Raw genomic sequence first — 17,265 nt, 5'->3', positions numbered from 1 at the left:
TCACAGATGCTCTACAACTCTGGAAAATGACCCAGGCTAGGAGATCCTTAAGCCCGGTGATGGGGCAGCAGGTTCGCTCATGAGAGGGTGCACGATAGTTCTAAGAGGAGCCATCCCCACATGGAATAACTCAAGAGAAAAGGGCAGGCTGTTGTTTCCTCTTGCCTCCCAACATGAAGGTCTTGATCCGAAGGCTCCTGTCACTAGACCTGTTGGCTTACACCAGAAATCAAGTCTTGGGAAGTTATGGAAAGAAAGGAAACGGTTTAGGCTGTAATATAACTGGATAATCCTCTGCCCAGGTCGTAGCCACTTCAGGGCGTCCCGAGGGCCAGGCCCACAAGCGCTGCCCAGTGACTTCGGAGTCTGGGAGTGGAGGGATGGGATGCAGAGGCTGGAACCATCCAGGCCGTCGGCATTGAGAGGTGGGGGGTCGCCGGTCCACCGTGACCTTGAACATCACCGGGGCGTCCCTGACTTCAGTGCAGTCCAATGCAGCCACCCCAGGGAGCCTCAGGAGCAAGATGAAGTACACCACGAAGGGAGGAGGAGGCTCGGCAGGCTCAAGTTCAGAAAGCCGCATCCCGTCAGGGCCCGGTAGCGGCGGGGACTCCCGGGTCCCCGGCGCGGGGCGCGAAGTGCGGCCGAGAAGCCCCTCCCCGCGGTCTGGACGCACCCATCGGGTGCGGGGGGACCCGGCGAGCGCGCGCGCAGACTTCAAAGGCCGGGCGCGGCGCGCGCCCCCGCCCGCTCGGCGCAGGTGGTACGGCCCGAGGGGGGCGGCTCCTGGGGCGCGGCTCCGCGGCAGCAGACGCGCGCCCCGCGGCGGGAAGGCGGGAGCGAGACCTCGACCCCCGGAGCTGCCGGGCGCCGCGGGCCGCCCCCTCCCCGAGAGGCCGGGAGCGGCGTCTTCACCGGCGAGGGAGCCCGGCTCGGAGGCCGAGCGCCGCGGCGCCCGGCAGCGGGGACGCGGAAGAGCGGCGCCGCTGCGGGCTGAGGAAGTGCTCTGCGGCCCCCGACGGCGCTCGTTGGGTCCCCTGGGCCGCGGCCGGCGACGCGTCTGGGCGCCTGTCACCGTCCGCTCCATCTTGAACGGGAGGCGGAGCGGGAGCCGGGCCCATGGCGTTCAGCCCTTGGCAGATCCTGTCCCCCGTGCAGTGGGCGAAGTGGACGTGGTCCGCCGTGCGCGGCGGCGGCGGCGGCGAGGAGGAGGAGGAGGAGGAGGCGCGGGCGCCCCGGGGTGACCCCGGGGAGGAAGCGCGGGCGCCCCGGGGCGCCCCCGAGGAGGAGGACTCGCGAGCCGAGGCCCGGTCCCTGAGCTTCAGGCAAGTACCCGGCATCCCCGCCGCGACGCGGGCGCGCCGCCCGCCCACCCGCAACCCCCTCCGGCCCCCGCTCCGCGCCGCGTCGGTCCCGACCTCGGGGCGGCCTGTCCTCCCGCGAGCCTGCGCCCCCCCCCCCCACCCCCGGTCCCGCAGTAAGCGCTCCGCAACCCATCTCCCGCTCGGTCACGCGCGCGCACACGGGGCCAGTGTCATTGATCACGCCCGGTAGAACCGCGAGCGTCCAGGGGCGGGGGGCTGGCCGCCCGGCCCTCCCCGGGCCGCACCGCGCCCCCAACCGCAGCCCTGTCAAAGAAGGTCGCAAGATGACAGGCCCCTCCCTGGCAGCTGGTGAGAAACGGTGGTCCCCGCCGAGCTGTCACCCTGGTGATCGCGGGAGGCAGGTGACAGCGCTCTCCACACTCCCGCGGAGTGAGGTCCTGACAGGTAGAGGCCTACCAAGGAATAAGGCCCGGCTGGAACTGTGGGGGCAGCCTCTGGAAAAGGGGTCCTGTGAGAAAAGGAGTTTTGCAAACCACCTTCCACATACACCCCCTTCCCGGCACGAAAGGAAAAGAGGAGCTCAAATGTAAATTTTGCTGGAGAGAAAAGCTCCAGAGAATGGAGATTTCAGGGAGACAGGATGGTACACTGAGAATACCACGAGGGCACCGCCGAAACCCGCCGCCACCTCCTCACAGGCCAGCTGGTGTGAGCGAGGATCCGCTGGTTGTAAAGTTAGACCAGAATTAAAAAAAAACAAAACAAAAAACCTTCATTCATATGTAAATTGTAACAGGTATAGGAAATACCGTTGAAAGTGGTAATTCCTCATTTTTCCCCCTTGGCAGCTCGGATTCTGAAGGTAATTTCGAGACCCCTGAAGCTGAAACTCCCATCAAATCACCTCTCAAGGAATCTTGTGATTCACAACCGGGACTGGCGGATCCTGGGTCCAGAACCCAAGGTAAAGAAAATGTCATTCTTATGCCTCTTTTGTAAAGTTTAAAGAATGTGTATAAAAGGAAGAAAAAATGATAATTTAGGACTGTTACAGTGGGTTTGGATTGCCTTCTTGTCCAGAAAGAGCCATTTTTGAAGCTCCTGGTTTATTTGTAAGGTCTCCCCACCCTCACCCCAACGTTTTGCTCAGGTTTGATGATTAGAAGCTTTGTTTATTCCCTGGTTAGCATTTTGTGCATATGTAGTTTGAGATTATCATTATCAAACATTCCTGTTGGGCGGTTCTCAGCTTTTAAAATGTAAAAATGTGTGGAGTAATGCAGTGGTAGGGCTCTATTTAGATTTGGCTTCACAAATTCCTCAGGATAAATTGCTTTAGGGTGTGGCTAGACACAAAATTATAAGTAGGACTTGATTTTTTTGAGTTAGGAATCCTTAAGAGGCAGTTATAAAATTACCCTCCTACAGGCATGTTTGCAGGCACACATATCTTCTCCTAGTCTCTCAGAGCCCAACCTTGATCCTGCCCTTCATCTGTAGAAGCTGTCCCACTTAATTAGTAGAAACCTTTTTTTTTTTCTTTTTTTGGTTACCCAGACAGTTCTGAGTAAAAATTTCACCTGTCCTGTTAGAAACTGATTTGCTCATTCAATAAATAGAGCAGGAAGCCCTGCTGTCAGGGAGCTAACATTTTGGAGGAAGACGAAAAGGGTTAAGGGCTAAGTGTACACATCAGCCTGTGTTAAATACTATAGGAGAAAGTAAGTGGAGAATGGGGAATATGAGCTGTGGCTAGGAAATGCTGAAAGGTAGTTGGGGGAGTGTGACTGATAAAGTGACTGGGGCAGAAACCTGTACGAAGATTGAGGAAGCAAGATTTGTAGCAAAGACCCCTCCCAGGAGGAGTGGCTTCTGCAAAGTTGTGAGACTTGACCAGCTTGCCCTGGGGGAACCCCAGGACAGGAATATTTGTGGTGTATTTGAGGGCCAGTTTGGAGGCCAGTGGCTGATAAGGAAGTGACTGACACTCTTGTTTTTTTTGGCCAGTCCTGGGGCTTGGACTCTGGGCCTGAGCACTGTCCCTGGCTTCTTTTTGCTCAAGGCTAGCACTCTGCCACTTGAGCCACAGTGCCACTTCTGGCCATTTTCTGTATATGTGGTGCTGGGGAATCGAACCCAGGGCCTCATGTATATGAGGCAGGCACTCTTGCCACTAGGCCATATCCCCAGCCCCGACAGACACTCTTAGAACCTGAAACAAAATACAACAAACTGAGTGGTATACTCCTGGTTTTGGAGAACTGAAATTAAACTTTGAAGTCTGAAACAAGGAGTTGGCAGAGCTGTGCTCCTTCCAAAGGCCCTTTGAAGAATCCTTTTTTGCCTGTTCTGGCTCCTGGTGTTGGTCAACAGTGATGAGAGTAACTCTGCCTTATCACATGATAGTCTTTCCCTGTGTGTAGTTATCTTTTCATGGTACCAGTCATTGAATTTAGTCCTTAACTTCATTACATCTCCATAGATACTGTTTACTAGGGTACATATCAGGTGTGAAGCGATAAGACTTTTTTTTTGTACTAGGGTTTGGACTTTTTTTTTAGTACTGGAGCTTGGGGTTTGAACTTGGGCCTGGTGCTTTTGAGGCAGGTGCATCTCACTGTGTAACTCAAACTGGCCTAGAACTTATGATCCTCTGTCTTGGTCTTTCTTGTGCAGGGATTGGCTTTTTATTTCAAGGTTCTCTGGCTGTTGTATTGAATGAGACTCCAGGATGTATCGCCTGTAATGGCAGATAGAACCAGCTTTCAGTTATCTGGCCACCTAATTTTTTAAAACTGATTACAACTGCCTCAGATCCACAGTTTAGGTATCTTATTTTTTAGTACTTTCTTCAGATTACTTAGGGAAGTCAAGTCACTCTGATAATAGAACAGAGGTAGGATTGTTGGTAAAATAACACCAACCAGTTTTGGGGTGTGATTTTTTTTTTTTTTTTTTTTTTGGCCAGTCCTGAGGCTTGAACTCAGGCCCTAAGCTTCTTTTTGCTCAAGGCTAGCACTCTAGCACTTGAGCCACAGGGCCACCTCTGGCTTTTTCTGTTAATGTGGTATGAGGAATCTGACCCAGGGCTTCATGCACCACTAAGCTCTCTACCACTAAGCCACATTCCCAGCCTGTGATTTTTTTTTTTAAAACTAGGACTGGGGAATTGAACTCAGAACCTAGCACAGCTTCAGGCCCCTTTGTAATTTGTTCTTGCCTGAAATGACAGCTGTGTGCTCTATCTACCTGCTGAGCATCAGGCAATACTTTCAACCTGTTTTGTTCTGTTCAAGGCTGGGAACAGACAGGTTTATATACTGGAGAACTTGGTATGTGGCACAAAGCTGTGTACCATTCTCCCTAATGAAGATACCACTTGTTTCTCATAGCTCCCTTTTCTTCTTGCAAGATTGGCAGATCAGAAGGGAGATTTAGAAGCTTGAAAGAACTGTTTTGTGACTTTCTCATCAAATTTAAATAAAACCCAGAAGACACATGTTAAGTAGTTGTCTGAAAGCCTCTTTGAATTGCCCTCAGTGTGGGCAGCCCTTTCTCATGATTCTATCAGCTGCTAAACTGATTCATCCCGCCAGATTCTTGGCCAACTGAATAGAGGTCTGGATGGCCTAGGCACCCAAGCCACAGAAACCTAATTGTTTAATCTGTCTAATACTGATGATGACTCTCACACTCTTTCATTCTATCTGGATAACTTTCCCTAGACTTTTTCCTAATAGAGAGCCTAGCTCTATAGGGTGCCTGACTATAGGCTATAATTGTAGGGGCTCGGGTGGAGTGTACAATCTAGGAAACAATCCTACAGATTATGGAATCTCTTACTTTAAGGTCTTTAAACAGTAGGATGCTTGCTCATCAGGCTGGGTAGTGTTTGGAGGTAGTCCAGAGTTTTGTGGCTTGATTGCCTTGCCACACATATGCAGCAAATGCGAAAATACCCCCAAAGTACAGGTCTGATCAGAGATGATTTCAAAGAACTCCTTATGGGTCATTTTAGTTGCAGTTTAATTTTGGGGACTAGATAGTTTACTTTCTCCTGAAAATATTGATATTTTTGTTGCTTAACATCTTTCATATTTCCATGGTCCACGATATGGTTGAACAGTAAGTATAGACTGTTAAGACTATATCTTCTGGAGGGCGAATTTAAGGGTTGTTAGCCAAGAGTTAGTGTTAACATTACAAATATTTGTTTATTGTTATTGTAAAGGTGATATACAGAGAGGTTACAGTTATATAAATCGGATAATGCGTTCATTTCTTTTTAGACAATCATCTCTACCCTCCCATCCCCACCTACAACTTGTATAGTTGTTTTAAACACTAGTGAGTAACCCTGCTGCATTTGTTCACCCTTTCCCCCTCCCTTACCCTTCCTAAGACAGATAAAATTAACAAGACAAAAAGAAAAACAACAACAAAGGAAAAAAAAACCCTCCTGTTTCCATTTCCTGGGGTTGGTGTTAACATTTGTAAATGGGCCCAGTTTTCTGATATACAAAGGCACTGAAATGTGAAGGGGCATGTCAACATATACCATACCTATGGTTCCTGTGAAGACTTCATAATTCCTACACTTCAGGGAAGCATATGATTTTCCTTTCATTGAAACTCTCTTAGAAACTTAAAATATCTAAATTCGAAAATGACTTTGCCTAAGACAAGTATTATATGCCAGTAATTAAACAAAGGATAAAGTTGTAGATTTAAAAAAAAAAAAAAACACCAGTAGAAGCTAGTTCCTGATTTCTTAGTGAAATAAAATTCTAGCCAAAGAAATGTCTTGAAAATACCAGACTGGTGACTGACTGTAAAGTGTGGGCTGTCCTGTAAAGTTTAGGCTGTCCTATATTTGCTGTCAGTCTTCTCCCACAAAGAGTATTTACACTGTTGTTACTGTATTGATCATTTCTTTGCCTGGACTTTTATCAGTGAGTAAACATCCCTTAGACTAAAAGGTGTTTCCTTAATATCTATCTCTGTCTCTCTGTCTCTCTTTCTGTCTCATTCTCTCTCCCTCTCCAAATGGTCATGAAATATTTAGGAGCTATGGTTTTGTTCAGCTGTTGTAGCTTACAAAAACTGCAGTGGACTCACCTTGCCAGTTGAGCTTCTTTTGCCCCTCATATCCCAGTGCTTTCACTTTTCTGTACAGATTGCTACCCCTCCTCCCTTTTTTTATTTTAAGAAAGAGAATCTTTTTTTTTTTTTTTGCCAGTCCGTGGCTTGAACTAAGGTCCTGGGCACAGTCCCTGAGCTTCTTTTGCTCAAGGCTAGCTACCACTTGAATCACAGTGCCACTTCTGGCTTTTTCTGTATATGTGATACTGAATAATCGAACCCAGGACTTCATGCATGCTAGGTAAGCACTCTACCACTGAGCCACATTCCTAGCCTGGGAAAGAGAATCTTAATGAAGAAACTTTTATGTCATCCTGGAATAACTAGTTAAACTTATCTGGTTTGAATGTTAATTAGATGCCTAGGTTATTTTTAAGGCACACTGCAATCTAGTTTGTATGGAAAATAAAGGAGATCAGTTCACAGATACTTACTGATGGAAGTTTTGTAGGGAATGCAGAATTGTTTGTTAGCAGTTTTGGTTCATCAGAACAAGGAAACCATATTTAGAGTCTAAATCTGACCAGTCACATATTTTTTAATAAGGTCCTCCAGAGAAGAATAGGTTTTATAATTTTAAAAGGTTTTTTTTTGGGCTGGGGATATAGCCTAGTGGCAAGAGTGCCTGCCTCGGATACACGAGGCCCTAGGTTCGATTCCCCAGCACCACATATACAGAAAACGGCCAGAAGCGGCGCTGTGGCTCAAGTGGCAGAGTGCTAGCCTTGAGCAGGAAGAAGCCAGGGACAGTGCTCAGGCCCTGAGTCCAAGGCCCAGGACTGGCCAAAAAAAAAAAAAAAAGGTTTTTTTTGGTTTTATAATTTTAAAAGATTTAAAAAGATACTTTGTGACATGAAAATTATATGACATTCTTAGTTCAGGGTCCATAAATAAGCTTTATTGGAATATATCTACAATATATCTACACTTAACTGCTATGGTAGTTGGGTTGCATATTTGAAAGAGAGACCAAATGTCTAGCCAAAGCCTAGAATATTTATTGTCTGCTCAGAATATGTTTGTCAACTTATATCTATACTGTCCCAATTTCTGTAAAACTATAAAGTAATTTGAGGTGATGACTTAAATAAATAAAAGAAGGCGGCAGGGCTATAACTGAGTAGCAAATGAACAGTTTGGTGCTAGGTGATATCACTATAGGCTTGTGCAGTTGTAATCAGTTGTCTAGGAGTGCTGTCAGGTCCAGCCTGTCATTCCAAAGAGAGAAAACGGAAGTAATGGTGAAATGAGAAAGGCTTTTAATCAACATATCCATTTTGGGAAGACCAAGTATTTCAACTCACCTTCAGGGTACTGACTTGAGCTTTAGGTTTAAATAAAGGAAGAATCCAGGGGTAAGAGGTACATATAATTAATTAGATAGTCTTGGTCAAATCTGGCTGATCATTATCTTAGTTCTGGTTCTGCAAGATAGTGGTTCTTAACTGCTTGAGGGAACAGTCCTGTTCCCAGGAGATGATTGCTTCTGCTTGATGGGAGAGAGAGTGATTTCATTATAGGGTGATCTTATCTGCCACGCTGCGCTGTTCCTAAATCCAAGATGAGCACAGCTTTAGGACAAGACTGGAGACTGTCAGGCACCTTTTTGGAGGTCTCAAACAGGACACTAAATCTGACAGTAAGAAACTTCAGTTAGTGTTACCTTTGTACCTTCAGCCTTGAAGGGGGGTTAGATAAGTATGATCACTTCCATGGGTGGGGAACCTTTTTTCTGCAAGGGCCATTAGTATATTAAGGATATACAATGTCATTTGAAGGCCATACACAATTATCAGGAAAGGTAAATGGTCATAGGCAGCCTAGAAGAAGCATACAGGTCATATACATAATGATTTCCACACTTTATGTGGCCTAAGAGCAGGACATTTCCCTCCCTACAGTCACTCTTGAGTGATTACATGATTACTTGTATAGATATATGTGGTGACTTGAAGTTTTAAGACAAAGAAGACAGATTCAAGATGACTAGAGGGATATCCTGAGTTTATTCTGATTTTAGTTGTGGGCCCAAGTGACGTGTCAGTTTTTTTTTTTTTTTCAGAACCAAGAGCTGGTGGCTTACCAGTAATGGTAGCTTCTCAGGAGGCTGATATCTAAGGATTGAGGTTCAAAGACAGCCATAGTAGATAAATTGGACTCTGGCTAATTAACGCGAAAAAAGGTGGAAGTCGATATATGGCTTCTGCTTGTGGGGAGAGAGAATGATCTCATTATGGAGTGATCTTACCTTCCCGGCTCTACTGGTAGAGTATGAGCCTTGAGCAAAAACACCATGCAAGAGCTGAAAGCCTGAGTTCAAGTCCCAGTACTGGCACAAGTAGGGTTAGAAATGAAGACTTTTGACTGGCTATTAGTGCCCTTTGAAAGTGGCACTCTAGCTATGTATCTGATTATTTTTTAGAGGGGGTGGTCTTGGGGCTTGAACTCTGGGCTTGGGCACTGTCCTGAGCTCTTCAGCTCAAGGCTAGCACTCTTACCACTTGAGCCACAGAGCCACTTTAGTTTTCCGTTGGTTAATTGGAGATAAGTCTCATGGACTTTCCTGCATGGGCTGGCTTTGAACCATGATCCTCAGATCTCAGCCTCTTGAGTAGCTAGAATTACAGGCATGAGCCAGCTTGTACCAGATTTTTAAATGACAATAAAGATTCAAGGGGCTGGGAATATGGCTTAGTAGTGGTAGAGTGCTTGCCTCGTACACATGAAGCCCTGGGTTCGATTCCTCAGCACCACATATATAGAAAAGGCCAGAGGTGGCACTGTGGCTCAAGTGGTAGAGCAGAAGAAGCCAGAGACAATGCTCAGGCCCTGAGTTCAAGCCCTAGGACTAACAAAAAAGAAAAAAAAATTCAAGGAATCAAGCAGGTACCACTGGTGACTCAAGCCTGTAATCCTAGCTGCACTGGAGGCTGACATCTGAAGATCGAGATTCAAAGCCAATCTGGAAAGTCCATAAGAGTGTTAGCTCCAATCAACCACCAAAAAATAGGAAGTAGAGCTGTGACTCAAGTGGGTAGAGTGCCAGCCTTAAGTGAAAAATCTAAGGGACAATGCTCTAGCCCTGAGTTCAAGCCCCAATGCTGCTCCCCACCCCCAATAAAAAAAGATCCAAGAAGTAAAAAAAGAAAGTTAATAGAAGGGAAATTAAGAATGTTTAGAATCATTTAATAAAAGCACAAACCTAGACTTTTCTACTCATTAAGTATTTTAGTATAACTTTGGATGTTTGAGAATATTTGATCAGATCATGTAGATCTCTTAAGAGGCTGGTGTGGTATATTTGCTCTAACATTTTATCACACACACACACACGCACACACGCTCTTAGCTGTCTCCTATCTATCTATCTACCTACCTACCTATATCTATCTACCTACCTGTCTATCTATCTATCTATCTATCTATCTATCTATCTATCTATCTATCTATCTATCTAATGGAAGCCTCTACATCAGTACCACTCCCTTGTGAGTTTGACCAACCTAAGTCTAATCTTTGGGAATCTAGTTATGTTTGTATGCTCTCATAAAAAAAAGGCTTGTGCACATTCAAAAGTGAGTAGAAAAATAACAGAATAAAAGCCTGGTATCTCTGCTTTCATTTTTCATCTGTCTCTTTTGCCTTAAAATTTGGGGTCAGTCTTCTAATTAACTCTGCATGTTAGTCACTCAGGAGTATCAGTTTAGAAACTGGTCATGTATCTCTCAGTATCCATCCATCCATCCATCCATCCATCCATCCATCCATCCATTGTTGTTCTAACATATAAAATAAATGTGGGCTGGGGATATGGCCTAGTGGCAAGAGTGCTTGCCTCTTATACACGAGGCTCTGGGTTCGATTCCCCAGCACCACATATACAGAAAATGGCCAGAAGTGGCGCTGTGGCTCAAGTGGCAGAGTGCCAGCCTTGAGCAAAAAGAAGCCAGGGACAGTGCTCAGGCCCTGAGTCCAAGCCCCAGGACTGGCCAAAAAATAAAATAAAATAAAATAAATGTGGTCAAAAGCCATTTAAAGTTTGAGTGCCCTCAGCACTACAGAAAAGGAGGGAAAAGTATATAAAGTTAAAAATAGTATCTTTTCCTCTGATTAGCTTTACCACCCATACAGAAATGTTAACTGTTTTGTCATGGTCTCCTAAACCCAGAGTAGTAATGGGAAATCAAACTAGGTTGTTAAATTGTGGGGTGAGTATGAAATCTTCCTAGAAAGGCTTTACTAATTGTGATTCAAGATCGCATCCTTACCTTTGTACATATACGAACCTAATTTATGAGGTCCCACAAACATAATAGATTCTCAAGGTTTAGACTGATGTTTGCCAAACTCAAAAGGGAGTAGTAATATGTGGAATCTTCTGTTGCTTCATAAATAAAATATACCTTGACAGTTCTGTTGGGCAAAGACTCTCCTTGAAGTATTGCCCCTCTTTTACTTAGTGGTGTTGAGGATCCAAACCAGGGCCACCCACATGCTAGGGTAGCCTTCTGCCAGTAAGTTATACCCTCAGCCCCCAAATATCCCCCTATCTTCTCTTTTTCTTTATTTCCTTCTTTTCCTTTTCTTCTTTTTTCTTTTCCCTTCCCCATGCATTCCCCTCTCCTTCCTTTCTATCTCCTCCCCTGCTCCCTCTCTCTCTTTCTCTCTTTCTATTTCTTTCTTTGTGCTGGTACTAGGGCTTGAACTCAGGGCCTGGCCCTGAGGTTTTTTTGTTTGTTTGTTTGTTTTTTTCCAAGTCTAGTTAGTACTCTACCACTTGAGCCACAGATCCACTTGTGGGTGGGGATGTGGTTAATTGGAGATACTTTGAAAATGGATCTTCACATCTCAACCTCTTGAGTAGCTAGGATTAAAGGCATGAGCCACTGGCTCCTGGCTGTTTTTGAGGCTGAATGCCACTGTGTAGCCCAGGCTGACCTCATCTAAATCCTCCTCCCTCGGCCTCCTAGGTGCTGGAATTGCAAGTATCACCACACTTGGGTCAAGTAGCCACTTTCTATGTCATCATTAGAAATTTTTTTTTTTTGGCCAGTCCTGGGCCTTGGACTCAGGGCCTGAGCACTGTCCCTGGCTTCTTCCCGCTCAAGGCTAGCACTCCGCCACTTGAGCCACAGCGCCGCTTCTGGCCATTTTCTGTATATGTGGTGCTGGGGAATCGAACCTAGGGCCTCGTGTATCCGAGGCAGGCACTCTTGCCACTAGGCTATATCCCCAGCCCCATCATTAGAAATTTAACAAGTGATTTTTTTAATGTTCCTGGGGCTTGAACTCAGGGCCTGAGTGCTCTGCTGTCTCTGAACTTTTTTGTTCAAGGCTAGTGCTCTACCACTTGAACCACATCTTCACTTCCAGCTCTTGGATGACTAATTAGAGATACGAGTATCACTGACTTTCTTGTCCAGGCTAGCTTTGAACTGATACCCTCAGATCTCAGCCTCCTGAGTAGCTAGGATTATAGTGTGAGCCACTGGTGTCTGGCTACAATTGATTTTTTTTTTTTTTTTTTGCCAGTCCTGGGCTTAGGACTCGGCTTGAGCACTGTCCCTGGCTTCTTTTTGCTCAAGGCTAGCACTCTGCCACTTGAGCCACAGCGCCACTTCTGGCCATTTTCTATATATGTGGTGCTGGGATATCAAACCCAGGGCTTCATGTATACAAGGCAAGCACTCTTGCCACTAGGCCATATTCCCAGCCCCCTACAATTGATTTTTAAGTGAAGTTTAACAAATGATTGACCATGAGTTTTCTTTTTCTAGTGGATGTTTTGGAAACAGGTATTTTTTGTTTAAAGCATTTGATTATAACTGATGCTATGAGATAGTACACCTATGAGTTCCATTTCATAGGTTGTGAAATCAAGATTCAGAGCCATTATTTCTAGTAGTAGATGTGGGTTTTGAACTCATCTTTAAACATTGCAGATGAAAGGCTCTTTAGAACATGTTATACATAATTTCTCTCCAGGGATTTTTTTTTTAATCCCTGTACTCACTCTCTGATGAGAAAGCTCAGAGGAAGTAAAAGTTCTTAAAATGTTACTGGAATAGGAAATGTGATGGAGAAAGCTTTTTCCTAGGTGACAGTTAAAAATTCAACCGGAGATATAGCTCCCACATGTGTTAACTTGGCTCATACAGTGCTTGACAGATAAAATGCATTTAGGAATTCTGAACATCAGAAGTTCCATTTAGATATAGATGGTCAGAAGCTAAAACAATCACTGAGTAAAAAGTTCCCTTGCATTGAAAACATTCTACTTCTTTATTGTTTAGCTTCAGCTTATCAATGAAAAATAAAGAAGGAATGGACACCTGGGGTAGCTTTTGCTTTCCTTCTCTGTGTGAGTCATGTTGGGTGAGTGGAAATTTATGAAGCCTCTGGGACCCTGTATCCATTTTTCAAGTAGAAAGAGGAGGTTCTTTCTGTTTTTGTTTTGAAGTCTGGGGATTGTACCAGGGCCTCTGTCCTGTTAGGTAGTTGCTCTACCACTGAACTATATCCCGGACTCCAAGAGAAGTTTTTGAGTCTTGTAAGCTGGGCACCATAAACTCACACTTGTAATTTTAGCTACTTAGGAGGCTGATATCTGAGGAGTATGGTTCCAAGCCAACCTGGGCAGGAAACTCTTATCTCCAGGTAACTACCAAAAAGCTGGAAGTGGAGCTGTGGCTCAAGTGGTAGAGCACTAGCCTTGAGCAAAAAAGCTCAGGGACAGCATGCAATCCCTGAAGTTCAAGTCCCAGAACATGTAACCCCCCCCCCCCCCAAAAAAAAAGCCTTGTATTGGTGAAGTCTTGGCACATAACGGATTCTCTCCAAAGTTTGGCTTAAAATAGTAAGCATCTTCCAGGAAATGGAAAAAATAATAAGCATCTATTTAACATAGTTTTTGTCAGTGGGGAATTTGGGAGCAGCCTTTCTAGGTGGTCTGGCTGAGATCACTTGTGAGACTTCAGTCAAGATTTTGGCTAGGCTCCAGTAATTTGAAGACTTGGCTGAGATGAGAGGATCTTCTAATGTGGCTCACTCATTTGCCTGGCCAGTTGGGAGGAAGCTCAGGGACCACTCTACTGGGTTGCTTACAGTGCAGTGCATCTGTCTTCCCCACTCCCACTTCTGTGAGGGATCCAAGACCAAGCAAGTTATGAGCTGCAATGTGTTCTATGATTTAGCCTCAGAACTCACACCTTTATTTGTAACCACAGTGTACTTTTGGTGACACAGATCAGTCCAAGGGTATGAATACCAGGAAGTAGACTTGTTGGGAGCCATTCTGAACACTGGCTACCACAGACCCTTTTGTAATTCTTTCCCTCCCCTTCCTTCTCCTCCCTTCCCTTCCTCTCTTTTGGCTGGGCTGGCCTCAAATTACATTCCTCCCAAACTCTGCCTCTGAATTAGCTAGGATTATAGGCATGATCCCCTACACACATCTTCCTTTACTATTAAAAAAAACAAACACTTGTACCAAAAAGTATAATTGACTTTTCCCACTGCTTTCTTCCTCCCAGACCTCTTCATTGCTTTCTTTTGGCTCTTTTCCTGGTGTGCAGGAACATAAATGGCAGAAGAAATGGGGTCCTCAACCAGAATGGTAGAAGAAATGGGGTCCTCCCTGCTTAGAGCCAGTGTACTGGCTGCTGTCTCTTTGTCTGGAGACTTGTCTCTTGCTGAGCATTTATTTCTCTTTAACTAGGACTAGCTTCCCAGCTGTGTGGGTGGTTGCTACTTTTTGAGAGAGGCAGTTGGTATTTTGAATCCTTCAGTAATTATTTCTGAAGAGATTGCACGTTATGGTTGTTTGGCAGCAACAGATTGAAGTTACACAATTTTAGATCTCTACAAAGCAGTCTCCTCTGTTATCACACATGCTCTTTCTTCCCTTGCTCTTCCTGTGGGATGAGTTTGCCATAAGGAAGTCCTATAGTGAGGGGCTTCTGATTTCATCTACCACATGAAATGTAGCCTTCAGCAAATCCAGAAGATTCCAGAACCAATAGATACCTCATAAGTTAGAGGAGATGTACTCCTTATTGAACTTGAACCTTCTCTGGAGAAGGTTTTGGTTTCCTGGTAGGCAGACAGTTAACTGCTTGATAGGCCCTCCCTTCTTACCGTAGAATCTTGGCCTTCAGAGGATAGAGTTTCAGTCCATTTTTATTTTACTTCCCTCCCATTTAATTTATTGTTATTGTTATTTTTATTTTTTGGTGTCCCTCTTGGAGCTTGAACTCAGGGCCTAGCCACTGTCTCTGAGCTTTTTTTGCTCAGGGCTAGTGCTTTACCACTTTGAACCAAAGCGCCACTTCTGGTTTTCTATTGGTTAATTGGAGGGTCTTACGGGCTTTCCTGCCAGGGCTGGCTTTGAACCTAGATCCTTATATCCCAGCCTCCTAAGTATTCTAGGTATGAGCCACTGGTGCCCAGCTTATTTTAATTTTTGATACTTTTTGATATTATTTTTGATAAAACCATGGCCTGATGCATGCTGAAAGGCACCTTTCATACACTGAACTACAGACCCAACTTCTGGGTTTCTTTGATACAATAAAGTGCTGTTTGGAAATTTAAGTGCTGTCTTCATCTTTAACAAAAAGTTTTCCAGTTAAAATCAAGTAGATTTCTAGATTCGTTTTTATTCGCAGAGTCTTAGTTGTTTCTTTCTTTTTTTTTTTAAGATTTTGTTTTTATAGAGGTGATGTACAGAGGGTTTTCAGTTACATAAGCCAGGTAATGAGTATGTTTCTTTTTGGACAATGTCTGTAGTTTGTTGTCTTTTTAAATTAGTAATGCTTTAGTCAGGGTGTATATATTTAAGGCCAACTGGCCTTGATTAAGGACTCTTCTGCCTCAGCCTTCACACATGGGATTATATGTGTACCCTTCCACTAGAGTGAGCCTTCTCAATAGTTTTAAGGTTAACTCAGAAGACCAGCCTGGAAGCTGGTACTGTCTTTTAACTTGCCCTCCCTTAGATCCTAGATCATTTTTTCTTACTTGGTGTTTGTGTATTTTGTGTTTTGACACAGCCTGTGTAGCCCAGGCTGCCCTGCAGTGCGTGATCCTGCTGCTTTCTTGTCCAAGTGCTGGCATTATAGTCCTCTGACATCAAGCCTGACATTGGTTTGATGTTTTTATGGAGGGGATTCAGAACACTGTGCTCTATTGGCTCTGCATGTGCACGTATGTGTGTGTTGGTGTTTGGTAGACCTTAGAGGATGTTCTGCCTTGCATCTGCCTCTCTTCCACCCCCATGTGTCTGGAGTGGCTTGAGTTTTCAGGGAAATTTGAGTTCTGCAATTTTCCCCACCTTTTTTTTGCCAGTCCTGGGGCTTAAACTTAGGGCCTAGGCACTGCCCCAGAGCTTCATTTGTTCAAGGCTAGCACTTGAGCCACAGCATCACTTCTGGATTTTTCTGTTTGTGTGGCACTGAGGAATTGAACCCAGGGCTTCATGCATGCTAGGCAAGCATTCTACCACTAAGCCACATTCCCAGGCTTCTTCCCCAGCTTTACCCTTGGGTTTTACCCAGCATGCCAGGGAAAAGCATTCACAGATAGTTGGGTGTCCATCCCCAGGCAGTATATTGTGTCTCCTTCATCTTAAGGTGGATTATTGTGACCAAATGGCTGAGAACATACATATATAAAAATGCATTACAACTTTAGGGAAGTCAAATGGATTAGGAACTTGTGGCAACGCGAAACTGGAAAAAATAATCCCACCCCTTGAGTTTTTGCCTAAATGCTAATACATACCTTATTAACAGTCTCCTCAGGTCTGACTACTTGGGCAAAAAGGGGTGGTGCCTGCTAAGCCCTTGATTCAGTGTGGGAGAGGAGGGCCAGGAGGGCAGGACCAGGCGGAGGGGGCTCTGTGGAGGGAGAGGGCCCTCAGATGAACAAATGTTAGTCCTCTCCTCAGCTGTTAATACAGAGGGAGCAGCGTCATTACTTAACTCTGTAGATGAGGTGGGTTTTTTTTTCTGCATAAAAAAGATAAGTGAGAAGGGAGTTGTTAATGTGTCAGATGTTGCTCTGTGGCATTGAATGAGCCTCAAGCCTTAGGGCTACCCAGTTTCCACATGCGGAGTACCAAAGGTAAAATGGAGAAGGCCCTGTGGAGCCCAGAATCTGGAGGGAGCAGCCTGGTTGTTTCTAGACCATTGTCTGTGGTACCCTAGGAAGCAGCAAAAGGCAGAGAATGTGTGAGAGAGGACTTGGAAGGAGACATATTAACAACTGTAATTACATGGGTAAAAATTCCTTATTCTAGGGGCTGGGGATATGGCCTAGTGGCAAGAGCGCTTGCCTCGTGTACATGAGGCCCTGGGTTCAATTCCCCAGCACCACATATACAGAAAATGGCCAGAAGTGGCGCTGTGACTCAAGTGGCAAAGTGCTAGCCTTGAGCAAAATAGAAGCCAGGGACAGTGCTCAGGCCCTGAGTCCAAGGCCCAGGACTGGCCAAAAAAAAAAAAAAAAAAAAAAAATTCCTTATTCTAGACATATGTATGGATATATATGTATATATATATATATATATATATATATATATATATATAGAGAGAGAGAGAGAGAGAGAGAGAGAGAGAGAGTGCTGAATCAGATAAAAGAGGGAAACTTAATACTCCGATACCTAGTTCTCATAATTCCACTTAGGAAAGTGTTTTCTCTAAAAAACTTACAGTCTATCTTGTAAAAAAAATCCTCAAAAACTATAGTTTATCTTTAAGACACTACTTCATTTTTCAACTAAAAGTTTTCTTTAAAAAAA

At 44.8% G+C, this 17,265-nt stretch overlaps 1 protein-coding gene across 2 annotated transcripts in view; it reads left to right on the top strand.

Annotated features, from left to right (window-relative positions):
* The first annotated feature begins 987 nt into the window (after positions 1–987).
* Tacc1 (transforming acidic coiled-coil containing protein 1) overlaps positions 988–17,265 on the top strand; it is a 66,161-nt gene continuing 49,883 nt past the window's right edge. For both annotated transcript variants that reach the window (XM_048330932.1, XM_048330933.1), the window contains exons 1-2: positions 988–1,325; positions 2,174–2,289. In XM_048330932.1, coding sequence (XP_048186889.1) covers positions 1,120–1,325; positions 2,174–2,289 — 322 coding nt within the window. In that variant the 5' untranslated portion in view covers positions 988–1,119. The remainder of the gene's footprint in view (positions 1,326–2,173; positions 2,290–17,265) is intronic.

This window comes from Perognathus longimembris, chromosome 21 (genome assembly GCF_023159225.1).
Source record: "Perognathus longimembris pacificus isolate PPM17 chromosome 21, ASM2315922v1, whole genome shotgun sequence".
Taxonomy (NCBI): domain Eukaryota; kingdom Metazoa; phylum Chordata; class Mammalia; order Rodentia; family Heteromyidae; genus Perognathus; species Perognathus longimembris.
The sequence above is the reverse complement of the archived record's forward strand: the minus strand, read 5'-3'. Positions and strand labels throughout refer to the sequence as shown.